Source organism: Eutrigla gurnardus (assembly GCF_963514095.1).
Source record: "Eutrigla gurnardus genome assembly, chromosome: 10".
In the NCBI taxonomy this organism is placed as follows: Eukaryota; Metazoa; Chordata; class Actinopteri; order Perciformes; family Triglidae; genus Eutrigla; species Eutrigla gurnardus.
Genome location: NC_139924.1, coordinates 26,584,901 through 26,612,083, shown reverse-complemented (window position 1 = coordinate 26,612,083; position 27,183 = coordinate 26,584,901). Strand labels below are relative to the sequence as shown.

The following is a 27,183-nucleotide window of genomic DNA, read 5'->3' as shown; positions in this document are numbered from 1 at the left end:
ATGCTGTTGTATTATTCTGCACATGCAACACACCATATTTACTATTTGTAGCATTAAAAGGAGCATTTTAAACCTACAAACCTACGCAGAGAAAACTATGAGAAATAAATTTGACCATCAAAATGTTGATAAAATACAAATCCAGTGTTGAAAACAATAAAGTTAAAATTTATTTCTATAAAAATACCAAATACATTTAAATTACATGATCTGAAACCACAGCACAACAGCAAACAAAAGCTCCACGTACTAGCGACTGTCATCAAAGTGAGCTGCAAATATCTTTGCTATTCTCTCAGTTTCCTTCTTCATGGACGACGGCGACATGTTGGGACGCCGCCGGGGGCCCCTGACATTTGGAGAGCTCGGCCCCTGGGCAAGACGGAAAACAGAAGAGACACCTGCAGTGAGAGCGCTGCCTAGAAACACTCCTTCCTATAATAAGTGCTCAGAACAAACGTTGGGATTAGTCAGACGGTAATTTGAACGCGTGTTTGAGGTGTGAAGCAACATATCGACTGCTCAAACACAGCGTTTCTTTTTGTTTAACAGGCTCGTCACGTGTCTTTCTGTCCTACTCCAGTGATCAGCTCGACATGCGCACGCCTCCATCCGACACCTCCACGCCCTCCTCGACCGGGAGGCACCAGCGCTCACACGAGCACATTATTCCTCTTCAGCAGAAAACACAAACACAGCATACTGTTGATCTGAAGACTCTTTAAACTCATTAGTCAGGCTACATTCTGATGGTGGGGAAGACGACAGTAACCTTTTCCTTTCACAGTGTAAATAATGGGCTGAACAATGAACACCAGATGTACTCACGATCCAATCAAAGTATGCACAACATCTATTTTAAATATTTGTTCAAGCGGAATGGTGGGTGGACACCAATCTGTTAAAGGTGGAAGTTAAATTACGCTGAGCTTTAGTTGGTACACAGTGTCACTATTCTCTGTTTGCAGATATGAAGTGTAAAGTGATCTATTAATAACGTCCCGACTGGAAAAAAACAGTGGGAACAAGTAATACAATCTTAAATAAGAGGCTAGAATTAAAAGATTTGGAGACGAATACTCACCGAGTCTCCGGCCTTCTGGGAGAAAGAAGGAGCTAAACGTATGACTCTCATAGACGCCTCCAGTTGGTGAGAGGGGAGGAAGAAATTAGGGACCTCCATCGGGGCCGAGCTTAATGTGGTATGTTAAAAAAAACATGATGTTAGCGACGTTAGCTGAAAGGAAACTCAAATCTCCCTGCTGGATGAAGGTCCCTGAACTAGTTTTGACATCAATCTGGGATCTGAGATGATCTTCTTAGGACAACAAATCAACAAATACAGATCAAGGATACGGTTGCAATGCGATGTCCAGGGAGCAGGATGCATCATGGGTATCTGTGGCGTTCACTGTGGTGGGTGATCTGTCACATGACCCCTCATCGGGGCTGTTGGGTTCTTCTTCCTCCTCTAAAGCTTGCAGTGTCTTTTCATCATCTCTCTCCGTGTCTGAAGCGTCTCCCGTCGATTCATTAAAGCTTTGTTCATGTTCACTTTCACATTCGTGATTCCCAGGACGGTCACGAGTTTGCAGATTCAGCATCTGCCTCTCCTCGTCCTCGCTCAGATCCGACTCCTCGGCTGCCTCCAGGCTCCCCAGAGAAACCTGCTCGGGGTCTGACAGGATGCTGGTCCAAGGACTGGTTTTGTCCGTTAAAGAGGTCACCTCATTCAGAGGCCTCGGCTTCACCACGACCTCGTCGTAACCTTCGCCTTCCTCTTCATCATCAGTACCCTCATCCCAGGTCTTACCTGTCCCGCCTTCGTCTTCGGTTTCATCCTCGGAAACAGCAGGCTTGTAGTTCTGTGAGTCCTTTTCTTCCTCGGGCTCAGAGTCTGCATGGTCTTCAGACATGTTCGGAGGAGACACGGCGTCTTGGGAAGGATTTGAAGCTCTGTGTGGACCGGAGATCTTCTCAGGGGGAGTCTGAGGGTTGTTGTCTTCAACCGGGGAAGTCGATGAGCTGCCTCCTGGGTCTGAGATAATTGTTTCTAGGTGATGTCCTCGAAGGCCTGCATGAAGAGTACGGTGAAGATTTTAGCAACACTGTCTTGGTAAGTCAGGCTTATTTAATCATTATACTATCTTTGTTTATCAGCTATCATTAAGTGTATTCAAGGAATTTGGAAAACCAAAAGAAAGGTGTACATAAACCCATGTTTTCTGTGTCAAATATTAACAGCAATCATCTAATAAGAATGATGGTAAAGTTTATATATTTTGAACATTAAAAAAGTACCATCCATCGTACATTTTTGAATCACTAAAATTATGAAAAGACTGTTGATGTAGTTGGGAATTTCAGACCCATTAACTGGACCCCTTTAGCACGTGAAAGAGCTCACCGTTGATGATACTGTTGACTTGTCCAACCAAGTGGTTGGACTTGAGGAGAAGCTGACTCGTGTCCGTCTCCGTGCCTCTCTGATCCTCCGGCTCGGCCTGACAGTCCTGCTCACTCGTGGAGGGGAAAGCGGGAGTTGAAAGCTTACGGCTGAAATATCTCTGAATGTTGTCCAGCTCGCCGAGTTTTTTCCTGTGAAACAATGAGACGTCGTCAAACCTACGGTTTAATAATGAAAACAACTCAATCACTGTATGGTTGAAATCTGAGGAACGTTACCTGAGTGCTGAAAACAGGAATGAGCTGGAGGGATTCATGTCACCAGCAGTGCTGCTGCAGACAGAATGAGCTGCTGTTTGCTCCTGCAGACTCTGATGGTAGAGACGTACTTTGTCCATGTGCTCAAAGTGTCGCTCACTCTCACTGGACCTGAACAGATGGAAAGACGAGGAAATACAAATAGGAAAAATAGGGGAGAGTTTTTTTTTTTCAGCATGTGATATTAAATTTATAAAAACTGCAGTTCCTCAAATGGCCACTTGAGGCTGGCTCCAACTGCCCCTATGTTAAAATGCCAAACTTTTACAGCAGAAATTAAAATATTGCCTTGTACAACAACAAACAATTAGCAAATATCCCTGATCATGACAACTACATCCATATGAAGGTAATTGTTCTAGCAACCTTTCAGAGAACAGCCGGTCCGTGTGTTCAGGTGAGGAGATCTTCTGCTCGGTGTGTCGGCTGATGTGGGAAGGGAAGCTGCTGTACGTGGCTGTGGTTTGGTAGCTGAGAGGCAGCGTCTGGAATAAAGTCTGCTGATCAAAAAAAAAATATCCATCTTTATTAAAAATCAAACATAAAACAAGTTGTGTATTTTCTTACTGTATGTGTGAATACTTTCCCTCACCAATGAGTTTTTGGCAGGTTCTTCATGCACAGTTTTTCTCCGTCCTCTAAGATCTTGGAGCCCCTTTAGTGGAGTGATGGACACTTTGAGCTGGCCGTGACACTGACCACTGAAGTCTGAGATGTTGTACCATCCACACACTGACTGGAACCCACAGACTAAGGGGGACAGGTCTACCGAGGCAAATCCAATCACCCTCTCCATTTCTGTGGAAGTAAAACCAAATTAATAAGTCAAACAGATCAATGTAATAAACATCTGGAAGTGAAACTGCTTCCCGTACCTCCTTTGTGCCAGACTTTGAACACCAGAGCCTGTTGTGGATCGACTAGTAGCTGGTTTGAAAGCCTGTCAATTTGAAAACAGCCTGATAAGTGATTGTTCCGATTACAGATATCCTCATATATTTAAGTTAATGTGATGTTTAGCCGACCTGCACTCATGCTGATGGTCCCACACGGGGCAGTCGGTGCTGGCTACGACAGCTGTGAACTCTGGTTCAGCAGAGTCTGCAGTGACGTATGACACGCAGCAGCACGGTGACCCTTCACTGCGATCTGCTAGAGGACAGCCTGCCACAGAAACCATTATTAATGATGACGTTTGCATGAAAACAACGTGGAGGGGGAAAACAAACTCACCCTTGAGATTCAGGTGCATAGCCCGGTCCACTGCAACAGACACAGGGAAAGACTCATCCACGCTCATCGCTAGGTGACGCTCTGACATGATGTCTGGAGGTGTTCTGGAGGATTTGTTCTTCCGTTTGCATGGTGATTTTTTAGGAGTAGTGGGAGAAGGGACTCCATCTGCTGCTCCCATCTCCTCCAATAAGAGCTCCTCCTGGCTGTCCGAGTCCACCTGGGCGTCGACTCCAGCGGGGACCGTCTCCGGGTCAAAACCTGCTGTCAGGGTGATGTGGACCCTGAGGGCAGCCCCTTGTAGATCTGCTGCTGAGCGTCTAAACAGCGGATACACTCCTAGTAAAGAAATACAGCCATACTGTTACTACAGCAATAGTAAGCAGTTAATTTACAACACACTTAATCATTTCTTACCACTGAGAGTAAGCTTCTTTTTGGGTGTCTTTGCAAGAGAGGACAGGTCGACGAACGCTGAACCCACCAGTCGGTCTGTGTCTCGGGGTCTTTGGGTTTTGTCTTTTGTAAAGGCGACCCACACCTGAACCTCCAGCTTCTCCTCTCGAAGATACCACATCAAGGGCTGAGTGCTCCTCAGCTCCACGGTTCTACTTCCCTGGAAAGTCACCGCGGCCGGGCCTCCTTCCCCACCCTCCTCGACGGACGGGTGTTTCATCTGAGAGCAGAAGGCGTCCTGGTCGTAGAACTTGTACCTGAAGTAGCAGTAGGTGGAGCGCTCAAGCTCACTGAGGCCGGGCAGAAGCAGGCAATGGACGGGTATCCACGCTCTGGGCATCGAGAAAGTCAAAGATATTTTTCTCATGCCCTCTCCCCAAGCTTCTTCATCATCTTGCATTTCAGTCTGGGTCATCTCCCAACTCAAACCCTGAGCAGCTTTAATGACTCTTTCCCTCTCCGAGTGGTGGGCGAAGCTGACGGAGAGCTCGAGGCCCCCGACCAAGAAGTGCTGCTGCTGAGAACTCGTTTCCTGAGGTAGATACACTCCAAACCAGCCAGAAATACCTTGATGTTTGGAAACAAATATACAATTACCGCGTGTCTGACAGAAAATGTATTTGACCCAGCAGTCACTACGAGTTAATCATACCCGTTCTTTTATGGATGAGATCAGCGAGAGGTATTTTCACTGTGCCCAACACCACATCCTGAGGTTTCTGAGTGTGCACAGCTGCAACAAATATCACAAATTACTAACTTACAGACACATTATTGACTAACATTACAACTAGCAGAATTACTGCTAATACTGTTGGAATATATGTGTTTGTTGTGTGGGGTCTTGCATGTGCATGATGTGTAGTTGCAGTGACGGCACACTTCTGGCCCAAGACAAGTTTCCCAAAGTATATCTTATCTTAGAATTACTTTTTAACTTATTTAAAGATACATGATGCCCCAAAACTAGAGGTAAAACTGACCACCGTCCTTATTTACAACTTGAAGCAGCTCTGTTAACAATAACAAAATTAAATATGTGGAACAACATACATATTCTTATTAAAGGATAAGACGGATTAGTGGAAAACCCTATAAAAAAAATATCTAAATAGAACAAAATAAGCTTTCTTAAACCTTTGCGACTGTCTCTGTTCCACACAGTGAAGACGGCAGAGGCGTCCTCCAGCTGCTCGGCCAGGCTGCAGGTTTCTCCACCGCTCCTCTGAGACAGCAGATCACAGCACACCTCCATGTGGTGCTCGTACTCCGGGCAGAAGGTCCTGGCCGATACCCGGGTGCACCTCCGTTCGCTCTCAGGCAAGAAGGACAGCTCGACGGTGATGTACGAGTTGACTCCGACGCCGGCAAAGTAGCTGAATCTTTCATCGTGTTCTGATAAAACCCTGAAACAGAGAGGCAGAAGAGACATTATTAGATACAAAAAGACATTAACTGAAGGCTGGATGGTCTGATTCCACCATCTTAAAGCGTAACTACATGTCTTTCTGTTACATTATTTAAGAAAGAGAATGGGTTAACTAACAATTTAGGTGAAAGAAGGATGTTAAAAGCTTTGGCTCATGCTTTTTGGAAGTATTTCACACAAGGATGCAGGTATTGATGATGATTGAACTGACCTACTGCCATGCGCTGTGCACGTTGGGGCAAGGAACTGTGCATGTGATACTAATTAAGGCTTGGTGTGAACGTAGCTTTAATTTGGAGTTAAATATACCCGTTATTATGGCTTATTACTCACCACAATTCCTGTCCATGCTATGCATAGAAGCCATTATAGATAATTTGGATAATTTGGACGACGGTGGTTTTGATTGAACTATGCTTTGTTATATTTGCTTCACTTTAACTGGTACTACATTTAGCAACAAAGGGTAATAATGTCCATTTCTTCCATTTCGTGTATAATGACTTGCTGTGGGTCAATATGTCGTATATTTCAGAACCACACCTAGCTATCCTTACACACCTTCTATACATGGGGACAATAAAGGAACTGTTCAAGTGGATGACCTAGTGTGTGAATCAAGCCCTCAACCTCCTAAGAAACGGTGACTGTGCCGCTTCTAATCGGACAACCTGCAGTGACTCAACTTTCCACACCAGCCGTTGCTATAGCAACTACAGCACATGTTCATGCCGCGGCCGGAAGCTCCTAGGAATTTCTCAAAATGTCTGTCTTAATTGGTTCACGACTAGAGCATTATAACAGAATACACTCATCGACACCAAACGGCCGACCGACCAGCGAGACCATCAGCTATTTCTGCTTGTTTATAAGCTGTTTTTATTAAATGTTTTTTGTTTTAGCTATTAATTAATGTGTATGAATGGTGCACTTGTCTGATTAGACTAATCACGTTCGAGCAGGCTTTGGTTGAATGCAGGTAAACGGTCCGTGTGGAGAACAAAAGAGGTGGAATACATTTGATGGAAATGCACTCTACGAATTGAGCTTTTATTGGTTTAAAATTAGCTTGGAATTTGTCGTTAAACATAGCTTGGAAACTGGCTACTTGTGAAACAATCTGGTTCCAGTCTCGCATCTCATGTTGCTCATCGGACCGTTAAACAAAGTCTTTGCCCAGATGGCTACACTGAAATCCCAGAAAATATAAACCCCTTCGCTCTCAGAGGCTCCAAGATTGACATTCCATAAAAACCAATGAAGTTCCCGAGAGGACAGGTGTAGTGATGTACCTGGCGGCGGCCTGCAGACCTGATGCTCTGTGCACTTGAACCACGAGTGTCACGACACGAGAGGCAGCTCCTTTACCGGTCTGACCTTCACGTCTCACCGGTCGGTGCTTGTAGCGAATGCACACATCTAGTAAGCCTGAGAAACACAACGGGTCAGTCACAACATTTCAGACGCTACATGTGTGTTATACTGCCATGTGTCTGTGTACCTGAGGGCTGAGGCTGACGTCCTGTGGGACTGTCCGTCCTCGGGATCAGGGGCAGGGAAAACATCTGAGCCTCGTCAGGATGCTGCCGCTGCATGGTGACCATGGCACACAGCTTGGACAACGGAAGCACTCCTTTGGCCACAAGCTGGTCTCGGACGTTTGGATAATAATATCTGTAGACACATACAAATCCTTTATGTGTCCACAAAGTGCCCTTTGTCTGAGCAATTTTTTTCAAGTGTTCCCAATGAGGAGAGAGTGTATGCGGCCTGGCACAGGCCCTCAAGTATCATAGCTTAGACTGGCATAACACTTAATGGGCCTGTTATGACATTTTAAGATATGAAATTGGATCAGGATTTATGAAAAGGAAAATTAAGGTTTTGGGGCAATAACGTTCAATAACGACCACAAACCTGCACCAGACTTCAAACTGGACACCCCCTCCACTGCTTAGGCCTCGGCTTGAAAGAGAGCTGAGCAGCAGCCTCTGAACAGGGACTCCTTCAGGAGCCAGAAGTACGTGGGTCTCAGTGTGGCCGAACACCGGGTCGGGGACACAGAGAGTTGTGGTGGTACGAAACGGCTTCAGGTTCACGCCTGGTTGGAGACGAGATACAGGTCAGACTGACGTAGAGGGAAGAAAGAGTTCTTGGGAAATGATTAGGTTGAAGGTTTTATACGATAAAAAGCCCCTTACTGCTCTCTATGAGGTTCTGGTCCACATTTGCAGCAGGGTCGCCCTCCTGACAGGGGAAACTGTACTGGACGTAGCAGTCCGTCTCACCCCACACTGTGGATTGCAGCGGTGTCAGCCCATTTACCTTCTCCACTCTTACAACAAACAGGTGCTCCCTCATGGTCTCTGCTTGTGCTGCAATCACCTGAGGGAGGGACGAGTTGACAACTTGTCAGCACAGATGGTGTGTGGTGTCATTTCTGCACACACACGCATACAGTATACAGTTATGACAGCGTCTTCATGAGCTAAACCAAAACGTGCTTCACCCAAGAAGTCCTTTTTAAATATCTCTATATAAGCAGTGTGACACCTAGTCTACTCACTAACTTATGAGGAATGTTTTACAACCTTTCTATAAGCAACCTCGGAAGGTGCCGTTTTCATAACGCATACTGAGCTGCCCCGGGGCAGAATACATACCTTAGTGTGTGATTGAGGCTGGTGATCGAGCAGATGAACGGGTCTCACAGGATACGACATGCAGTCGTGTCCTTCATCTCTCGTGCGCTGGAGGGAAACTATCTGCTCTGATTGGCCCATAGCCAAAACCACCCTGAGTTGTCCTTTACAAGCACCCGAGAACACATCAATGACTGGCATGTAGCAGTCCACCCCTAGAACGGGGTACTGCGCCTGGAGAAGAAGGTGCGTGATCTTTGGATCCCTGGAGGAGAGAAAAACAGATTCACATTTACACGATGTGTGTGGTGGAATATGTGGTGGAACATTCGCAAATAAGTAAGTAAGTAAGTAAGTAAGTAAGTAAGTAAGTAAGTAAGTAAGTAAGTAAGTAAGTAAGTAAGTAAGTATCTATCTCTTTCTTTCTATCTATCTTTGTTTCTTTCTTTCTATCTATCTGTCATCGGAATTTGAGAAATGTTATGCATGTGTAGGGTAAAGGACAAAAACATTTTCTAGTTGGAGGAGTACAATGGCGCCTCCTAGAGGGCAGGTGAAATAAAGGAGGGTGTGAACGTTTTGCCTGGCTGTAAAATGCTATTAGCATTTCCTTACAGTATAATATTATTATTATTATGAATAATAATCTGCTGACTATTTTCCACGATGAATCATCTGCCTGTTACAAATTCCCTGAAGCCAAAAATGTCACATTCAAGTTGCTTTTTTTGTCCGACAAACGGTCCATATAACACAGATATTCAATTTACTCTCATCCATGACTAATAAGCCAAAGAAAATCTCTTTCAAAGTCAAAACCAGTGAATTTTCTGTACTTTTGCATAAGAAATTAGTTAAACGATTAATCGATCAGAAAGTTGCGGAACTTTTTGTCAAACAAATGACTGATTAACTGACTTCTCATTTCAGCTCCTATTCCACCACAACAGTTGCCAAAACTACTTGAAATATTCAATAATTCACTCTTAATCCAAAATGTTAAACAATCTAAGAAAATGTTTTGTGTAAATGCCACTTGCCTGAATGACACGTAGAATTGGTGGAGAGGTAATTTAACGATGCCGAGGAGTCGATCCTGCCCTGAACTTCCTTTCTTCTGCCACACCTCGATTACCATCACATTATTCTTCATCCGCTCCAGCAGCTTAGTTGTTAAGGCCACAGGAGTCACCTGAGACAAGGGATGGAGAAAACCTCATGTGCGTCAGTGGGAATCTGCATTTACAACTTCTTAAGCCTTATTAAAAAATGGAGATATATTTACAAGACTTCGGCTTACCTGAACAAAGTTGAAACAGGGATTTGCCTGACCCCAGCTGATGGCGGATCTCGCCGTCTCATCACACCAGAGTTTGCAGTTCAAGTACACGTTTGGAGCCTGCACCGGCCCACAGTTGAAGTCCTTTCCATCTGGCGCCATGAGTAACGTATGCAGCAGGACTTCTGGAAGCTCCTCCACCTGCAGCCGTGATTTATGAGGAGTCGTGTAGAGGCCGGGATGGGGAGAGGGTGCTTTCAAGGGTTTCTGAGGACTCCGAGGATTCAGCCGGGGATCTCCACAGGAGCCAGCTGGTAACTCCTCCGTGCCAATGTCAACATGAGATCTGGAGCTGGTCTCTCTCTGTGGACTGGGTGCAGTTTGTGAAGGTGACCCGTCTCTCGCAGCCAACTTGCTTTTGCTTTTTTCAGAAGAGAAATCTTTGTTGCTGCTCGTAAGTTCTAGTGTCACCTGAGAAAAATAACACAATTACTTCTAGGAAAAATGTCATGCTTCCAAACATACATTGTTGGGTTAAAAAAAAAGAAGCACATTACCTTGAGAGGTCCAATCTCCTGTGATTCACAGTTTTCCATCTGTACCGGTAGGACAACAGACTGACTCAGCTGCTTGCTCTGCAACAGACAGCTCAGCGGGTGAACTGCCTTGCCGATGAGAACAGGCTGAAACAACAGATGCCAAGGTGATCACCAGCATTCCATTAGGTACTTTATTTAATTAACTCCTACCTGTGTTTCTGTGTATTTTTTACAAATATATACATGGAAACTCTATTTCCTAAATGACTCCAGTAAGAAAGAACCATGATTTAAAGCCTGAAGGTACGCACTTTCTTCTGGTCGCTGTTCCGTGTGTAGATCTGGAAAATCAGATCAGTTCCCCACCATTTTTTAAGTGTTGTTGTATTGAAGTGGACAGGAAACACAGACTGCTGATGGAACTTCACCGCTAAAAAAACAGAAGAGCGTTATGTCAGATTCAGTCACAAACCTGTGCCAGTGTTTTTCACTCAGCTGGGTTTCATAAAAGCAGATTGTAATAAGCCACACCTCCTCCTGCGGCTTTATTAGAAACCGCTCTGGTCACCTCCCCATCTCCACCCTTATCATGTCGGCTGGAAGTGGAAGCCACTGGGAAGACGTACTCGATAAAATATGTGCTAATGAAAGAGAAAGGTGTGACAAGCTTGTTACTAATGATTGAAATTTGAAAACTGAGATCAAAACGATGCTGAACGTCTTGCCTACCACTTCTTGTTGGTTAATGGTCGAGGAGGTTTGCCTTTGCTTGAGGTCTTCCTCGGCGCGGTGGAACTTCCTGGAGTCACGCTCAGGGAGTCGATTGTCACTCTCGCCAGTCGAATCAAACTCAGCAAGTTCAACTGCTCAGCACTCACGCCAGGAGGGATGCCACCAGCATCTGCTGAGTTTGGCCTGGACACAGTCAAAATACGGTGAACAAGTGTCTTCAATGTACAAAACATGTAGACTACTGGATGAACCCGAAATAAACTATTTAATTAGAATAAACGGATCAAAATGATGCAGAAATAATAGAATAACGACAATGATGTGTAATAAGTCCGAAGTCATGGTTTGTTAAGTCTGTCCACAAGACGATAAGCAAACAACTTTTAAAATGCTTGTTTTCTGAATGGAGTTTGGATCGATCGAGGGTAGGCTGTGCGAACACTGTAGCTGCTCCATCAACACTTAAAATAACGAAATATAGACGGCAGCGACATTGTTGTTTATAAAATATGAAATATGGCTACAGTTGAAAAATACCAAAGTTACCCTCTTAAGGAGCATGTAAAGGCTCTCACCCTCCACTAATCTTGGGTACAGACTGTGTCAGCGGCCTTTTACTCAAAGAAGCTGCTGCTTGGTCCTCCGGCTCAGTGTCGCTTGGTCTGATATCTGACGTCTGAAAAGACAACGAGTACAGAATGAACACTCGATTACACCGATACATAAAACATGCTTTTCTCCCAGACAATCATCAGAGATGGTCTACTCACAGGAGTTTTGTAAAACAAATTTTCCAGTAAGCTCTGATCGTATTGTGGATCGTTGAGCTCGCTGTCCCCACACACACTGCTGTGACCGGACAGAGATTCAGGAAAGGAGCCGTCTCCGTCCCACAGAGGCAGAGGAGACGCGTTCAAGCTTGAAAAAAATTTAAATAAAGTACAAATATTGAGAAAAATACATACTGCTTACATTTTCTGTGACCTTTGGAAGTAAATGTGCACGTGAGTACCTGCCGAGGAGTAGATCCACAGCTCTGTTGTCCATGTCAACGGGACAGTCTGAGACAGCAGCAACATCATCAGAGTGTTTGAAAGTTGAATCAGCTTGAAGAATATTTTGAAGAAACATCCCAGAAGGAGAAGGGAAGGGCCTGCAGACAGAGAAATAAAGTATTATCGACTGTACATTATACGAGGACAGAAAACGTTTCTTTTTCCCCGACAAACTTTGAAACACAAACTTGGAAGGTGTTAGGATGTTGTCCTTTGGGAGAGGCAGAGGGGCGTCTTTCAGAGCCGGAGCAGAATCCATGTCAGACTTCAAAGCTGAAACCACCATAGCATTTCTGAGCTTGTTCCCACGCTCGAGAATCACTGAGATGAGAGAAAATGTTGTTAAAAACAGTCACATTTGTGTGTTTGTGAAGTGTAGTCATGCTGCAACCCAACCTGAGAGGATATCACTGGTTGTTTGACCACCAGGTTCCTGACTTGAAGGATTCACGGCATTCATTTGACCATTTTGTCCGTTTGTTGTCGGCATCCTATTCTCCAGTGACTCTTCTTTGTCTTTCTGGGCATTTTGGAAATATAAGTGGTCTTTCCCTCTGAAAATATTACAGAAATATATATATAGTAAGATTTCTGAACTCTTATCACAAGACACAAATATTCTAACGCAACCACTGATCACAACAGCAACGACACCAACCTTGGAGTGTTTCCACTGCTGCTCCCGGCTGATTCTCTCCCACTGCAAGCGGAGAGCGATCTCGGCCGTGAGGGCACAATCAGAGTGGTGGCTTGAGGTCCTTCAATGCTGATATCTGTGACGGGGCCTGAGCTGCTGCTGTCGTAGGCTTCTGTCAGAGGCTCCAAATTAAGGGAAACCTGAGGGGTTAAAATGTGGAATTAACATTGTTATCTACAGCGGGTGCATAATAATAACACATTGAACATAACAAAGGTGTTTCAATAAATGCACTCTATTATGGACTACCTAAAAGAACATTTACCTGTGTTGTTTATTTGTTTTTTGCAAAGCATTTTGAGCACCATTTCATATTATGAATGGTTCTTCATCAAGTTTATTATTATTATATTAAAATGTTGTTATCCACCCATCTAGCTATCGATGTATCAACTCTAAATGATAATACACAGAAATGTTATTAGGCTTTAGAGCTTTTGAAAAGCATAATACATCCAATGTTTAGGTTCTTGTGCCTTCAAATGTTACTTTTTTTGTCCCTACACAGTAAGTTCACAGTCAATCCCCATTCACTACACTTCAGTATTCCAAACGTGATTCCATAAATGCAGTTGGCAGGTCTATGCGGTTTCACATTTCCACTCACCTGCAACTCCCCCAGCTTCTCAGATGTTGGAGATACAAGGGTGTAAAATCCACTGATGGGGTGCGACAGAGAGAGACGAGAGATGCCCGAAACCTGAGCCCGTGCAACAGGCAAGTGATCCGGTTTTGTCAGAACTTCCAGCACCAGAGAGCTCATATCTGTTCACCAGAAAGAGGTTAGCGGTTGGCTTTCAACAACATTATGAATGCAAACACCTCAAAGCCTTTGTAGTTACCTGTAAGATATGAGGTGAACTGCTTTGGCCCACAGCGGATGGGGAAGCGAGCTGTGGTCCTGACGGTCTTCTGTGAGGGATGTGATCCATCTCTGGGAAAGAAGTGCGTCCCGTTGGATGACTCTCCCCACCAGCGCAGCCGGACGAACGCTGCAGACGGAGGCTTGTGAACGGTCCATAACACCCGGCTAATCGCCACCCGCAGGAAGCATCTTAGCGGGCCCTCGACAAGAGGTGGGAGGCTGGTGGCTGGGGAGACATCGCTGGGGACTGCAAAGAGGGATTTTTATTATAGAAAAGTCAGTAATAGGACGAGTAAGAGTGGTATTTGCTGGATATGTTGGATGTTTCATGCTGTGCTGAACTGTTCATTAGGGCAGTAAATAATCCATTATTATTGTTTATTCCCCTTCTGCAGACAATTATTATGATGATAAGATCTAACCAAATAAGTTACAAAAGTATTCTTTTGTAAAGTTTTACATATATGAAAAGTTAGTTTAAACATTAACTTGATCTTGCAGAAACCTTCTGAGCCGTTGTTTCTATCCATGTAGCAAAATTCGACTTCAAAATCAATGAGGTAAACAATAATACACAAACTTAGGAGTGTTTGAAACTCTGAAACGGTGCGGACACTATTTTGTAGTCAAAACATTTTGAGACACACTAGTTCCCCAATGCTTATAGTCAGGGTGTAACACACCACTTATGTGATTAGTTTGGTTAAAGTGTCTCCCAATGACATAAAGTTATTAAGAGTTAAACCTGAGCTGTAGTATACTGCAATCTGTGTTTGCAATTCAACTTTAGTTGACCAACATTATCTCCTATCTAGCTAACACGCACATGCACTTGTCAACAACAAACAACGACACTGGGAAGTTTAAGCAGGAAATACAAATACAGGAACATTTTAACAGACACATTTCCACCAAACAGCTGAGTAAACAACGACTGATATTAACGCTAAAAGTAGTATGTTATAACGTTACTTCGCTTTTAGCATCCATTGGTAAAACCCAGAAACCAAAGTAAATAATCACGTAACTAAGTCACATTTACGATATTGTCAATACATCAACGCAAACCAGGCGAAAAGTGAAATGTTAAGCAAATTAACGCTACACAACACGAGCTAACGCTACTAAACTAGCATAAGAGGCTAATAATACGAGTCTGACAGCTACTTAACTTAGCTGTATTGCGAGCAGGGTAGCTAAGCTAACAACAGTTTACCTTTCTTTTTGCCGCCTCCAGCTTTGACGGACCGCTGTTTTCTGCTCGTCATCCCGCAGATCAGTAGATATATGTGGTGAACGTCATCCTGGCCATGGCCGACGTTGAACCGCTAGCCGACATTATTTATAACAGTCTAGCTAACTCTGATAATCCGTTTAACAGAGCTGAAACACTTCTCCAACGCAACACTGGGCAGCGCGAGCGCGCTCAACTGTTTCTGGGCAACAGAATCCGAACGTGCCGCCTCCGCTGCCGCTGCTTGTCACAAAGGTATTCTGGGAAATTGAGTTTATTTTTGTTGTGGCGGCCAAAAGGTCACTTTCCTGTAGAAATTCGTCACATTTATTCAGCGATAAGTGATGATAATAACAGTATTACATTTAGGCAGTTTTAACTAAGATCTAAACTATCAAATTACATTTTTACACTCCTTAAATTGTTATAAAATTATCAAAATGATTCCATCTATTCACCCGAAACCAAAATCTTGTGAAAATTAAATCATAATATAATCATATAAATAATATACAGTACATGGTATATTTAGTTTATCAACGGAAATTAAAGTTAAACTCTCTCTCTTTTGTGTTTAACTTTTGAACAGTGAAATCACATTCTCTTTTTAGTTGCTCTAAATTGATTTTAATTTTAAAGAATTTAGATTTTTTTTTCCCCCCACTGTATTTGACACATCATTTAGACCGTTATTTTAATTTAATGGATTTATATGGCACATTTGTTGTCAAGGGGAACAATCAAATAAAACAATAGTTAAAGCAATTAAACACAAGTGGAATTATATTAATGCATCCAAAACATAATCTGCAAAATGTCAATATTATAGTTTCAAGCATTGTGACCCATATAACATAAAATTCACACCTATGGGCAATTTAGAGATGCCAGTTAACCAAACCTGCATGTTTTAGACTGTGGGAGGGAATACCTTTCATTTCATCTACAAAAATAAATAAATTTTAAAAAATATTGTTAAACTTTGCCACAAAAAAAAATGCAATTTACATTTTTATAGAAAATGTACAGCCTTCTTTTAAATCACCAGCAGAGGGAAGCACTGCTGTTTCCATCACTGTACAAAGCTGCTCACTAACAGAAGTATAGTGATTAGTGAGTCTGCAACACACAATCAACTAGTTATGTTGTGCAGAGTTACTGTTTTGGCAATGTGTGTGAGACATATGGTCTAGTCATGTGTGATTGGACATTGCTCTTTCATACAAGTCCCTCTGCAGTCATGTTTGTTGTGGTGATCATGGTAACAGTGAGGGGCCACTGAGGTGAAGAGTGCAGAAAATCCCTTTGCATTCTGGGAAAAGTCAGGCTTCGGGTTAGTAAGACGGACCTGTGAAAACATTTTTAAACCCTGCTTTCCTGGAAGGTTTATTATGTTTCTGATTTCATTGAAATGGAAACTTAAATAGGCCATAGACATGAACCACTGCTTCAAGTTAATCTTACAATATGTGTTACTTTATATACAGTTAGAAAACATTTTGTTGACAATATTGTGTCAATTTCTTTAAATGAAGCACACTTGTGGTCTCAGATAACTGTGAATGCCTGCATTGAAATGATTAGAGCTTCAGAAAAACTAAGCTATCCATCAACTTCAAGGGAAAATAATCAAGTCCTGCTGTTTAGTGTGTACACAGGAATGTGTAATATGCATCCAGTATACAGTCTGTTCTTATATTTGTCAGTGTTTAGGCTACTTGGAGAGCATGTCTGTTTGTATACACTGTGGGGAGCTGGAAGGAAAACGTCACAGAGAGCATGCAGAGTTTTATTCATCCGTCACCCTCTTATTGCTCACTCTCATAGATCCTTCCAATCAATCCCAGGCCGCGTTCCCAATCGCTCGGCTCGTGCAGAGCGTGATTCATGACGGCCTCTAGTCAGATCTGGTTCATCTGTTCCATGAGCCAGCCGGTTATAGAAAGAGTCCCTGAAAGGCAGCAATGACCACATCGTTCAGTCTGCTGGGAATAAACTGGAACACTCACAATGACTGCTTCCTTTGAGTCATCGCACCAGTCTGAGCTGCAGTCCTGAGATCTGACATGACCCATTACGGAAGAACTTACTTACTTTTCTTTTTTTAAACTCAGTGGTGTTGTGGATCTGCTTATTCCGACACTTTTATGGAAATAAAATGGACTTTAAATCCCAAAACTTTATTTTTGGCTACATAAAATAGAAAATGATAGATGCCTCGTGTATTTTCACTATACAATTCAGGCACATTAGGTATCTAAAACCTTCACAAAGTACAGCTGTGTTGATTTGTAATGACGGACCCCCCGAGTGGGCCCAGTGTGGGAGAGGGGCTGCAGATGTCCGGTTTTTAAGCAAGCAAGGAGAGGCAAACAGCCTTGCACAGTTAACTGAAACCAGCACAGAGGCCTCCCTCCATCTGTAAGAGCAGGGGAGCATTTTGGCCAGTGGGGGCTGATTGCCAAATGCCCCAGCTCTCTTTTAACCCGGCCTCCCGGCCTTCCGGCCTCGTGCACATCCACGTCCACTGCAGCACTGTACGCTTCAGGCCTCCCTGGGGGCCATGAGGGCTCCAATCACAGACACAGGCTGCCCCATAACAGCTCTCAACTCTCCTGCCTGTGTGCTCACTTCCCTCCTTCTCTGAGAGTGGCTCTCGGTTATAGGAGGCTGGCTCTTGTACTCCGAAGGGCCCAGATGTGACTCCACCCGTCTCACTCCTCGGGATTCAGGGTGCAGCGATGGTGGAATTCTTGGCCATGCTCATGGATCCATTTGTTTGCGACTGGTGGACACATGGAAAGATATAAATTCTGTTTCAATATCTTAATGACAGGGGGAGAAAATGCATAAATTAAAGTGTTCTTGCCTTTGGATCTTTTAATGTATGATTTTTATGGTTAACCACATGCTTATGCAACTGCCTTGCGATGATTAATATCCTTCTGTTAGTTTAACTGGATCCGTAACAAACATTTCGGGAGTTCAGTGTTCTGGGCCAACCGGCAGCAGATGTTCAGCCGACAAAATGAGCACTCAGTGTCTGAACTGCCCTTTGTGACATCTTTTAACGCAGCACAGATGTTGCCAAACTCTTGTACATCAGCTCCTGTATGACAGGAAAGCTGAACACTGGAAACGGACCATGATAATGATGCAAAAAGGCCTAATTTGTTTTCAAGGACTCGGCTAAATTCACAAAATATTTACATTACTTTTTGGCTCCTTTTGACAGCAGCATCATCATCGCATCAGACTGGATCGACAGACTCTTACCCCATTTGTCCCCAATGAGCACAGGGCAGCCAGCATGCAGCGTGTCTGCGTCTCCTTGGCCATTTCTATGGAGATTCCACCAGAAAATGGCAGCTTTCTATGAATTGAAAAAACAACATAAATCTCTTCCAATGTGTTACAACAATTATTTTCATGGCAATTAATCAGATAGTTATTTCCCTGGTTATTTCATTAATCATTTAGTGGATAAAATGTCAGAAAACTGAAAAATGCCCATTGATTTGTTTTTTCAAAATATTTTCATCTTATTCTGATATAAGACACAGTAGAAAAGTAGAAAATCCTCACCAATGAGAAGCTAAAAGTTGTCATTTTTGCTTGAAAATCCAGATAAATTACGTATTGATTATCATAATGGAATATTCTTCTGTTGAACGACTAATTCATCTTCAATCTAAATATTTTAGGTAGCTATCTTCTGGCAAATCTATCCGTTTTTTAGCATCATTTTTCTGGATAAACAGCCAGGAAGTGAGATCTCAATAAAATGAAAGGTGAGAGGTGAAACCCCCCTGGGGGTGGCTCATTAATCAACCTTAAAAACATGCTGTTCAATAGCAGCATTGTGGCGAGGAGAATCACACGGCTGTATAAGATCTGACCTTTTCGCATTATGACAGCTGCACCAGAGAATGTGAACGAGTGGGTGAAAATAATAATATAGCTTGAGGCGAAAAAAGAAAAAATGACACGAAGACAAGCGAGGCTGCTTTCAGCTGGTCTGAGACATTCGCAGGGCGTTTACCTCCACGACGGGAACGCTGAAGTTGCCGTAGATGAAGGCTGTGGACCCACCTGCCTCGACAGAGCTGAGCTGTGGAAAAGGACATTCCTTCAGTCTTGTGTTTATGTGCTCGTGTTAAGAAAAGAGACCGTTTTCAAAGCCTCACAAAAAGCCATTCTTGTAGTTCACATGGGATTCTTCATGATAATAACAATACGAACAACATGTGTTTAGTTGCAAACTAAAAATGGCTTAAATGAATGGCCGAAATATAGACTAGGCTGTTATAATAGAGTTTGTTGCATGACATAACCTATAAAAGTAGTCATTTAAGCACTGAGGTCACATCTAGGTTGTTCCAAAGTCTTACAGCATTCATGGTAAAAGCCTGACCCGTGTTTTTAATTTAGTTTATTACGTTTATTTAACGTTGGAGCAGCAGAGAGAAGGAACCTGCCCAAGAACCTCTGGCTGCTTTCTGGGTCAAACAGGGTCATAATAATAGATTTCACTCACGTATATCATGAAGGTTGCCACCCGGTTCCCGGTGTTCAGCTTGAACACGGGGCTTGAAGGCGACTGGAAAAATGTAAACAGTTGATATATCACGGTTAATGTAAGCACATACAACGTGCAGAAGGCTATATATGTGGTAATATAATAAAGTTTATCGATCAAACTTACGGTAGCGTGATCAAAGTGAGGCTCATAGTGGCCGCCGATCCCATAGTTCACCACTTGGAGGTACTCTCCATACGGATGCCTCACATTCAGACCTGTGAGCATGGAAATCTTCTGGTCCAGCTTGTCTACCATGGAGTGTGCTGAGCCCTTCAGCCACGCACTAGAAATAACAACATAGTGATGAGTAACAACGTTAAAGCATGGAAGGTTTACTGCGAGTATGTCATTTGTACCTCTTGCTGATGCGATACTCTGCTGTTGCTTGTTTCTCTCCAGCTGCCACCACAGATCTTCTCAACTTATTAGCAAAGAGAGAAATTTATTATAACAGCAGCCAAGTTTTGACATCAAGATACAGGCCCCAACAAAATGTGAGCACAAGCATTAAAGCAGCCGAGAGCAGAAAATCAATAATTCAAAAAAGCTGCGGATGATATATTGCATTCTTTTAATCTTGAGAGTGGGGCTGAGTTCAGATGAGCGTCTTCCCCTGCAGGTATCAGTTTTAGGTTTCATCTCATCTTCACCTTGTCAAAGTGCACCTCAAAGTCTGGGAGGGAGTCTATTTCTGATTAAGCACTATTTCTGATGAAACTCCTGACGACTTCCTTGTGGTCGTGAGAGGCATTACATCATTCAACTTTTATACACAAAAGAGAGAAAAGGGCAAAAAATTACAATGAACATTTCACACATCAATTCTTTACCAAGAAATCTGCACATGACCGACGTGTGTTCTAAGCTCTGGGATCCAGCATGAACAGAGTAACTCAAGCTCAGGGTTAATGAATGCTGCTCGCTGCTCCAAACTAATACCCTACCCCGGGCCTGTTTTCAATAAACCCACAGGCTGACATAATGATGAAATAAGTACATGGGGTTTCCGTCCGAGCAGAGCATGGAAAACTCATTGAACAATGCCAAAACCTCACAGAAACTATAGGGCACCAATAAGAGTTAGCCCATCAAATATTCCCAGAGTCGGCTCGTGTAGAACTGCAGCTTTCCACGAAATGAGCAGAAAAGTGATAGTTTAGCTTTCATGTAGGTACTGAGGCTCCGTGATAGTGGACTGAATATTTACCGCGGGAACCCAGCAGGGTTATTTGGACAGTTTGAGGCGCTCAGCCAAGTTATTAAAGTAATGTATCCCTCATTCCTTTAGGCCTTTGCTAAATGTTTGGAAGCAGACCAACTCTTCCTCCATAGGGTCTTTCCAGGATCTTTGCAGAAGGAAAAGTTTGGCTTAGACCCCAGCAGCCATGCAGCGAGACCCACAGCAGAACAGAAAGTCATATATGCATGTTAGAGGCACTTTTACTCTTAATATAAAGCAATCATTTCATAATGTTGCCCCCTGACTTAAAATAATTCTCCTTTTCAATATAGTTGGTGCCATATAATCAGCAACATTAAGAAGTTACTTATGCATACTGGTTCCATTCAGAGCATTATGCTGTTTTACATATTATTGGATTTTGCATTGATTTAGGCATTTAATGCACTCACCCCTGGCTGGGCTGTCCTCTTGATGTCCTCAGACTCTGCATCGGTGATGAAGTCGTGGTACAGGACCACGTACGGCTGCAGGCTCAGCACTTCACGTCTCACCGGCAGCAGCAGCAGTCCAGGGTTCCCGTTGGTGTAGTAGTCGCAGGTCAGCGTGGGGTTTTCAAAATGCCTTGGCTGCTAAGAGAAACGTGGCGTCTTAAATCCATTGAGAAGATCAAAATAAGATTTTTTTTGTTGTTGTTGTCCACAAACACTTACTCTTAGCATTGTTCTCTCTCCACAAAGCATGACTTCAAATATTAAAACACAGTTACAAACTCAAAAAGTTGTCAAATTTGTAAAAAAAAAAAACTACTTGGAGCTGTTTAAATGACAATGGGAAAATCCCAAACAAAAGCATTAAACATCAGCATGTTAGCATTGCCATTGAGATCAATCTGACTTTAGCATTTAGCTCAATGCACCACTGTTCCCAAGAGCCACTAGCATCACTCTTAATTACACGCTAATATGTTTTTTTCTTTAATAACTCACTCTAATATACTCTGGCTTCTTCTTTTTTTTCCTAAATATTAGTAAGGCCGTTTGGACTCAGTAAATTAGTTATGCATGATGCAATAATAATAAAAGAAATCATCAATTATCACATGCAAGAAAATAAAAGTAAAAAAACTGAACATTTTATAACAAAAACTGAAAAGTACAATTGCAGATGAACAACATATGAAAAAGTAAAGTATTGGTGTAACCCTGAAGGAACAGATGTGCACATTTAGTCAATTGTAGGCATTTAAGAATAATCTGTTGTTGAATTGACTTATCCCTGATCCCTTCCAGATACGTGTTGAGAATGAATACCTGAGAGCCTTGGGTCTGGCAGAGCCTCTCATAAGTGTCCCTGGTCTGTAAATACTCGGAGGTGGGTCTCCTCAGCCCATTGACGCTCATTGATAAGGTGGAGGCTGGACTCGCAACCAGCAGCTTCTCGTATTTCTCAACATTCTGCAAGACTCTTCCATTCATTGGATCTGAGAAGTGCAAAAACATTATAGGTTTCTTAATTACTACACAGGCTTCAGTTAAGTTCACAGAAGTAAAGAGGGTTTTTATTGCAAATAAAAAATAATTACCACGATGCAGCAACTCCTGAGATAAGCTGAGAGCGTAGGACACGTTTCCTGTCTGAAACAACGAGAGGAATGTAGAGCAGAGCAATCCATCGATCATCTTATAAATGTGCGATGTCCTTCCACCTACTTTAAAGTGAGAGAAGGCCAGGTGATCCAGAGCATCCTCTAACGTCCCTTCGTTCTCAGGGCTCCACTCTCCTCCGGCTCCCCTGAAGAGACGCACCGACTCCTCCAACCACGGCACCGAGTGGTAGTAGTCCTCCTGCTCGTAGGCCACCTGCAGCACAACCGCTGGGTTACTTTTAATTCCTACTTTTATATGTTGGACCTGTTTAAAGAGGTCTGTGATTGTTGTGCTTGTGTTTGGCCAACTGTGTTGTTCTTCGGCTGTACTCAGGTCTCTCTTGCTATCTTGATCTTAATGAGATTACCTGATTAAATAAAGGTTATAATAAGAGAAGGAGGATGGGATTTATTCATTTTTTAAAAAAGTGATGACTCGTCTCATCACTTTTTGACGTCTCAAGCAAGTTGACTGTGGATAGAGCAACACGTTTGTCAATCAAGGAACACCTTCAGGATTATTTATATGGTAAGAAAGTCATGAACACTGACCACAGTGTATCTCTTTGCCTGGTCTCAAACCCTTTTTGTAGCTAACTTGACTTGATTAAGTAGGTGCTTTCGACAGGCCTGACAGCACCCAAATAGAAACAGGGTGACAGTGGCTCCCCCAGCATCACAACATTATAACAACAACCCCAACAGACAGCACACAAAAAATGTCAGTGTACTGTCTAAACCCCCAAAACACACACAAAGACTTATCTACCCCACCCAGGCAGCAACCTCTGCTTCTAAAAAGTGAAGCCAAAGCCAAAGTGCCTTAAACTTGCATTCTATCTGCTGTCCATCAGGGGGCGCTTAGTTGTAAAGTTGACCTTTGTTTACAGCTTTACACCAGAAGTTAGATAGATCCAGATCCAGTAAGGGTGCCGCTCTGCTGCCAAATATGGTCACATCCGTTTACTCACCCAAAATGCCGAACTCAAGGCTTCAAATCTACCCTTTACCAACTAACGTCACAGTGACTGCGTCCACAGTCTATGACTCTACCATACGGAAGTTCACAACATTGCACCCCATAATTTGGGAATTTGTTAGTCTCTAAAGAACCAATGAATTCTTAAAAATAGTTAATATTGTGCAAATCTCACAATAGCCTGAGGGAAGCATTGGTTATTATTCTGCTTCAAAGTTCCCTCCAAATGAAACTGTTTAACAAACCCCTGCCAGGTTTCAGGGCCAGTTTATGAAAGCGCGTGCAGGCAGCTCTTTCTCTGACAACACCCTAAAACTAAGCATCTCTGTTCACGTCTCAAATAATCTCAGCCAAACGAGTGAAGGCAAGTTCATGTGCTTTGCTCTAAACCCTTCTGCTGAGTGAGATAATGTCTTTTCCATACAAGAGGATGTCTCTCTCACACACAGTGCCCTGCCCTTACACATCATCTCTGTACGTAAACAGAATTTATAGGCAGGGGAAACCTTTTTTTTCTCTTTTTCTTCTTTCATACGTGTACAGTATATTCATTTTCACATGAAATGGATTTCCAGGAATGCAATGGGAAGAATTCCACTTTTTTTTCCAGGCTGACTGTCTGGATTCCCACCACACAACCACTGACAGGTTTGGAATAAAAGCATTTTTCAGACCTATGGGATGGGACATTTTCCAAGTAAACACCTTCCAAGTGTCTCTCCGTTTCATTACTTCATCCATGCACTTGCAGCTTATATTTTAGTTGAGTGACCAATGATGACAGGCGCGTTTCAACACATTTCGCATTTCCTTTTAGTTTAGGAAATACAGACAGGGTTGGGAAATCAGAACTGCATATAAGTACAATTTTCAAGGTATCTGTGCTTTATGTTTTATGTTACTTTATACATTTACTCTAAAACATTTCAGAGGGGAATATTTTTAGGGCCTCTGATGTCTGTGAGTTAGTATTTCCCCAGCGAGTGATCTCCTCTTTAAACTTCTCTGATGATTTCATTTAAATAGCTGTTTGGTGTCCAAAGGGATAAAACTCTTTAAAAGTAAAAGCAAAGATGAGAGAAAAGTCACGTGTGTTGCAGAACTTTGCTTTTCCCACTTTCTCTGCCACTATTTGACTCTTTGGGCCCCTAGATTGGGAGCCTCTTTTGGACTAAACTACATATAAAGTATGAAAAGCTCCACCTTCAGCAGCTAAGACATTTTAGTACATTTAAGTACATTTTGCTGATAATACTTCTGTTGTTTTACTTCAGTAGACTCTTGAAGACTATTTTTAGATTGTGGAAGACTTACCACCAATAAAAATAAAGTAAAAACAACAGGGAAAGCAATAAAGGGAAGTAATGGATTGAGTACCTTTCCAACCAGAAAGCAGTCATCACCAGACAGCGGGACAGACACCACGGGCCGGCAGATATCAACGGGCTTGCCATTAGTGACTCTCTGGAAACGACCCTTTACGAGACTCGTAACTTGGAGAGCATACACATCCTGAAGCCTCATCAGCCCCTTGGCGGCACCCTGGAGGTCTTCCCGTTTGGGCAGATCGCCCTCTTCCTCCTTGTAACTGGACCTGAGGGCTGGACAGCAGTGTCAAAAGCTGAACTGGGTCGGGGGTTGAGTGGTGGTGACAGCAGAGAAGGGGGAGGAGGAGGGGGAGGGAGGGGTGAGTTATCACCACCAGATGTGTCTGTGAAGAAGGCGGTGAGCCAACCTTGTGCGTTCTCCAGGGCTTCGTTGCTGTAGACTACATTCAGCCACTCTGAATGCAGCCTCTTGATCAGGGTGAATGCCACCAGCGGGTTTGCCATCGCCGCTGTCGGGCCTTCGTAAAGTTCAGCGTGCAGGTCTGACACTTTGGCATGAAAACTGTGGGGTTAGAATGTAGAAAAAGGAAGAAGAGACTGTTTCACATGTAGCCAGTGATTCCTTACAACCATACTGGATCCATCTGGCTTCTGGTGAGAAGCTGTTAACAAAGTTAGCATCTATAATTCAAGGTAAACTTTACGGCTAAGTGTTAAAGTAAACTCAGAAGGCATTGGTAGCATGGTAGCAAGGCCTGTCAATCAGCAGGAAGCCCCGCCCCCTAAAGCATCCCCTGCTTTCTGGTCTGGTGGACTCTAAATGGACCATAATGTACTAAATGAACATCATGCTGGATTGAAGAAGACTTGAAACTAGAGATTGAGACCATAAACTCATGTTTACAATGTTTACTGAGATAATACATCAAGAGAGAAGTAGGACCATTTTCTCATAGACTTCTATACAACCAGAGAGGAGTCGCCCCCTGGTGGCCAGCAGAGAGAATGCAGGTTTAAGGCACATCTAATAATACAGATATCTCAGCTTTGCAGATGGAAAGATCTGCAACTTTCACCACAGTCATCATCATGACATCATTACAAAAGAGGAATGGAGCTAATGCATGAGACCATTTTCCAACCTCACACCACAATGAAGCAAATGTTTCATGGTCAAAGGGGCTCTGCCATATAAAAGGCACACAGAACCTGATGAATCACAAGCATACATTGGTGGGGAGTGACTGGATAAGTCTCATTCCTGTCTCCAACATAATGAAGGTTTCTGGTGCATCTGGAAAAAAGAAAGCTTCTTAAAGAAAGACACTAAAACTTACATGGTGTTATTTGTTTGCACATCTAAGTCCAAATCTCTTAAACTGGAAACCAGACTAATTTTAATTTGATCAAAATGGGCTTCATTTAAATGCAGGATTCTCTGCAGTGGATCTGAAAATGTGACCATACACTTGTTCCATTAGGAGTGTTTGTCTGTTACTTTTCTTGAACTGAACCCCCCCCCCCCCCAAAACATGTGGATTAGTCCTTTAAATTCGACACAGACAGACCCACAAAAACTCACTGGATAGTTTTAACACCATGTTGCTCGTCACTCACCGCTTGATGTCCTGCAGTCTCTCCGACTCGTGGTCTATATACGTTCTCAAGTAATCGATGAGCTTCCTCTCCACACTGATCGCCTGCTTCACGTTCAACAGCGACGTGTACATTTCCCCCACAGACACGTCGGGGATCACAGCCACGGCCAGGAGGCTCCAACTGAAGCAAACACACGCGGGACACTTCATCTCCAGCGCCGGTCACATAAACCACCTTATCTCCCCTCTTCTGCAGGAGCGTCTGCAGTGACCGAGCTGCTCTCTCGCTGCCCTGAACTCCACCGAGGAGCTGCCCCCTTCAAGTCCACACGGGGATCTCCCTTCATCTGCACTGAGATCAGCTCTCTCCTTCTGTTCATAGACTGTCCTACAGGCTCAATCCACCCTGGACAAGTCGTTTCTCATGACAGGTTTATTTGCACTAGAGGAGTTCATAAAACTTTTATGTTTTGCTTTAGTTTGTGGAGGCTGTTTCTGATTAAACGAGCTGTTAAGTTCGAGCTGTGCGTCATGCAAATAAACGGCATGGGAATCATTCACGCACCATTTTTTATTTATATTATTTATTGTTAATGCTTTAAAATGTGTGATTGGGTTGAGTTATTTTTTCTTACTGACAAAGTCAGTGCGCCACCTGCAGGTGTATGATCTGTACAACAACCAAACTGTCTATTAAAAGGCTGCACATATAAAAAACCTGTTGCTCCTACACTTGTGTGAATCTTTAAAAAAAATGTGAATTGGAGAACAGGAACTGCTGTACAGTGTTTAATTCCAATATGTAGGCTACATATAATGTGCTGAAAATTAACAAAATAATCAAGGGATACTAGGGACAAGTAACCACTTTAAAACATTTTCAGCATTTTCTCATAGTTTTCACTTGATGCATTCACCAGAATGCACAATAAAGGAGAAAAATGCAGATTATGTTGTCAATAGATATGTAGAATTTTCTTATT

At 43.1% G+C, this 27,183-nt stretch overlaps 2 protein-coding genes across 5 annotated transcripts; both read right to left on the bottom strand.

Annotated features, from left to right (window-relative positions):
* Nucleotides 1-142: 142 nt before the first annotated feature.
* On the bottom strand, nt 143-15,051 carry c2cd3 (C2 domain containing 3 centriole elongation regulator). Of its 3 annotated transcripts, none has more exons than XM_084020295.1 (33): nt 14,868-15,051; nt 13,629-13,898; nt 13,394-13,551; nt 12,748-12,926; nt 12,486-12,643; nt 12,278-12,410; nt 12,047-12,187; nt 11,805-11,952; nt 11,610-11,710; nt 11,032-11,217; nt 10,834-10,943; nt 10,614-10,732; nt 10,321-10,446; nt 9,785-10,234; nt 9,525-9,676; nt 8,506-8,749; nt 8,044-8,227; nt 7,760-7,943; nt 7,344-7,516; nt 7,135-7,270; nt 5,551-5,819; nt 5,066-5,146; nt 4,375-4,980; nt 3,958-4,296; nt 3,750-3,888; nt 3,600-3,664; nt 3,317-3,522; nt 3,091-3,224; nt 2,686-2,835; nt 2,408-2,598; nt 1,357-2,074; nt 1,085-1,193; nt 143-372 (listed from the first exon to the last, which is right to left on the bottom strand). In XM_084020295.1, exons 1-33 carry the CDS (start codon nt 14,917-14,919, stop codon nt 250-252), a joined length of 6,534 nt encoding a protein of 2,177 aa, XP_083876421.1. In that variant the 5' UTR covers nt 14,920-15,051; the 3' UTR covers nt 143-249. The 3 variants fall into 3 exon arrangements, with proteins under 3 accessions (XP_083876421.1, XP_083876422.1, XP_083876423.1); XM_084020296.1 differs by having other exon boundaries at nt 3,091-3,221; XM_084020297.1 differs by lacking the exon at nt 143-372 and adding an exon at nt 381-674.
* A 2,095-nt stretch (nt 15,052-17,146) lies between these two features.
* Nucleotides 17,147-26,593, bottom strand: p4ha3 (prolyl 4-hydroxylase, alpha polypeptide III). 2 transcript variants are annotated; one of them, XM_084019119.1, is made up of 13 exons: nt 26,220-26,593; nt 25,010-25,164; nt 24,652-24,875; nt 22,360-22,509; nt 22,233-22,284; nt 21,961-22,130; nt 21,100-21,279; nt 19,824-19,888; nt 19,591-19,750; nt 19,423-19,485; nt 18,928-18,996; nt 18,162-18,258; nt 17,147-17,670 (listed from the first exon to the last, which is right to left on the bottom strand). In XM_084019119.1, exons 1-13 carry the CDS (start codon nt 26,408-26,410, stop codon nt 17,600-17,602), a joined length of 1,647 nt encoding a protein of 548 aa, XP_083875245.1. In that variant the 5' UTR covers nt 26,411-26,593; the 3' UTR covers nt 17,147-17,599. The 2 variants fall into 2 exon arrangements, with proteins under 2 accessions (XP_083875245.1, XP_083875246.1); XM_084019120.1 differs by having other exon boundaries at nt 21,100-21,276.
* Between the last annotated feature and the right edge of the window lie 590 nt (nt 26,594-27,183).

Excerpts from the sequence above, each read along its gene's own strand:
- c2cd3 (XM_084020295.1), bottom strand. The coding sequence starts at position 14,919 with ATGACGAGCAGAAAACAGCGGTCCGTCAAAGCTGGAGGCGGCAAAAAG. Across the intron at positions 12,644-12,747 it reads AGCAGTGGAAACACTCCAAG|AGGGAAAGACCACTTATATT; the intron begins GTTGGTGTCGTT and ends TAATATTTTCAG. Across the intron at positions 9,677-9,784 it reads CCTGTTTCAACTTTGTTCAG|GTGACTCCTGTGGCCTTAAC; the intron begins GTAAGCCGAAGT and ends CCCTTGTCTCAG.
- p4ha3 (XM_084019119.1), bottom strand. The coding sequence starts at position 26,410 with ATGAAGTGTCCCGCGTGTGTTTGCTTCAGTTGGAGCCTCCTGGCCGTG. Across the intron at positions 25,165-26,219 it reads AGACTGCAGGACATCAAGCG|TTTTCATGCCAAAGTGTCAG; the intron begins GTGAGTGACGAG and ends CTAACCCCACAG. Across the intron at positions 21,280-21,960 it reads GCCAGACCCAAGGCTCTCAG|CAGCCAAGGCATTTTGAAAA; the intron begins GTATTCATTCTC and ends CGTTTCTCTTAG.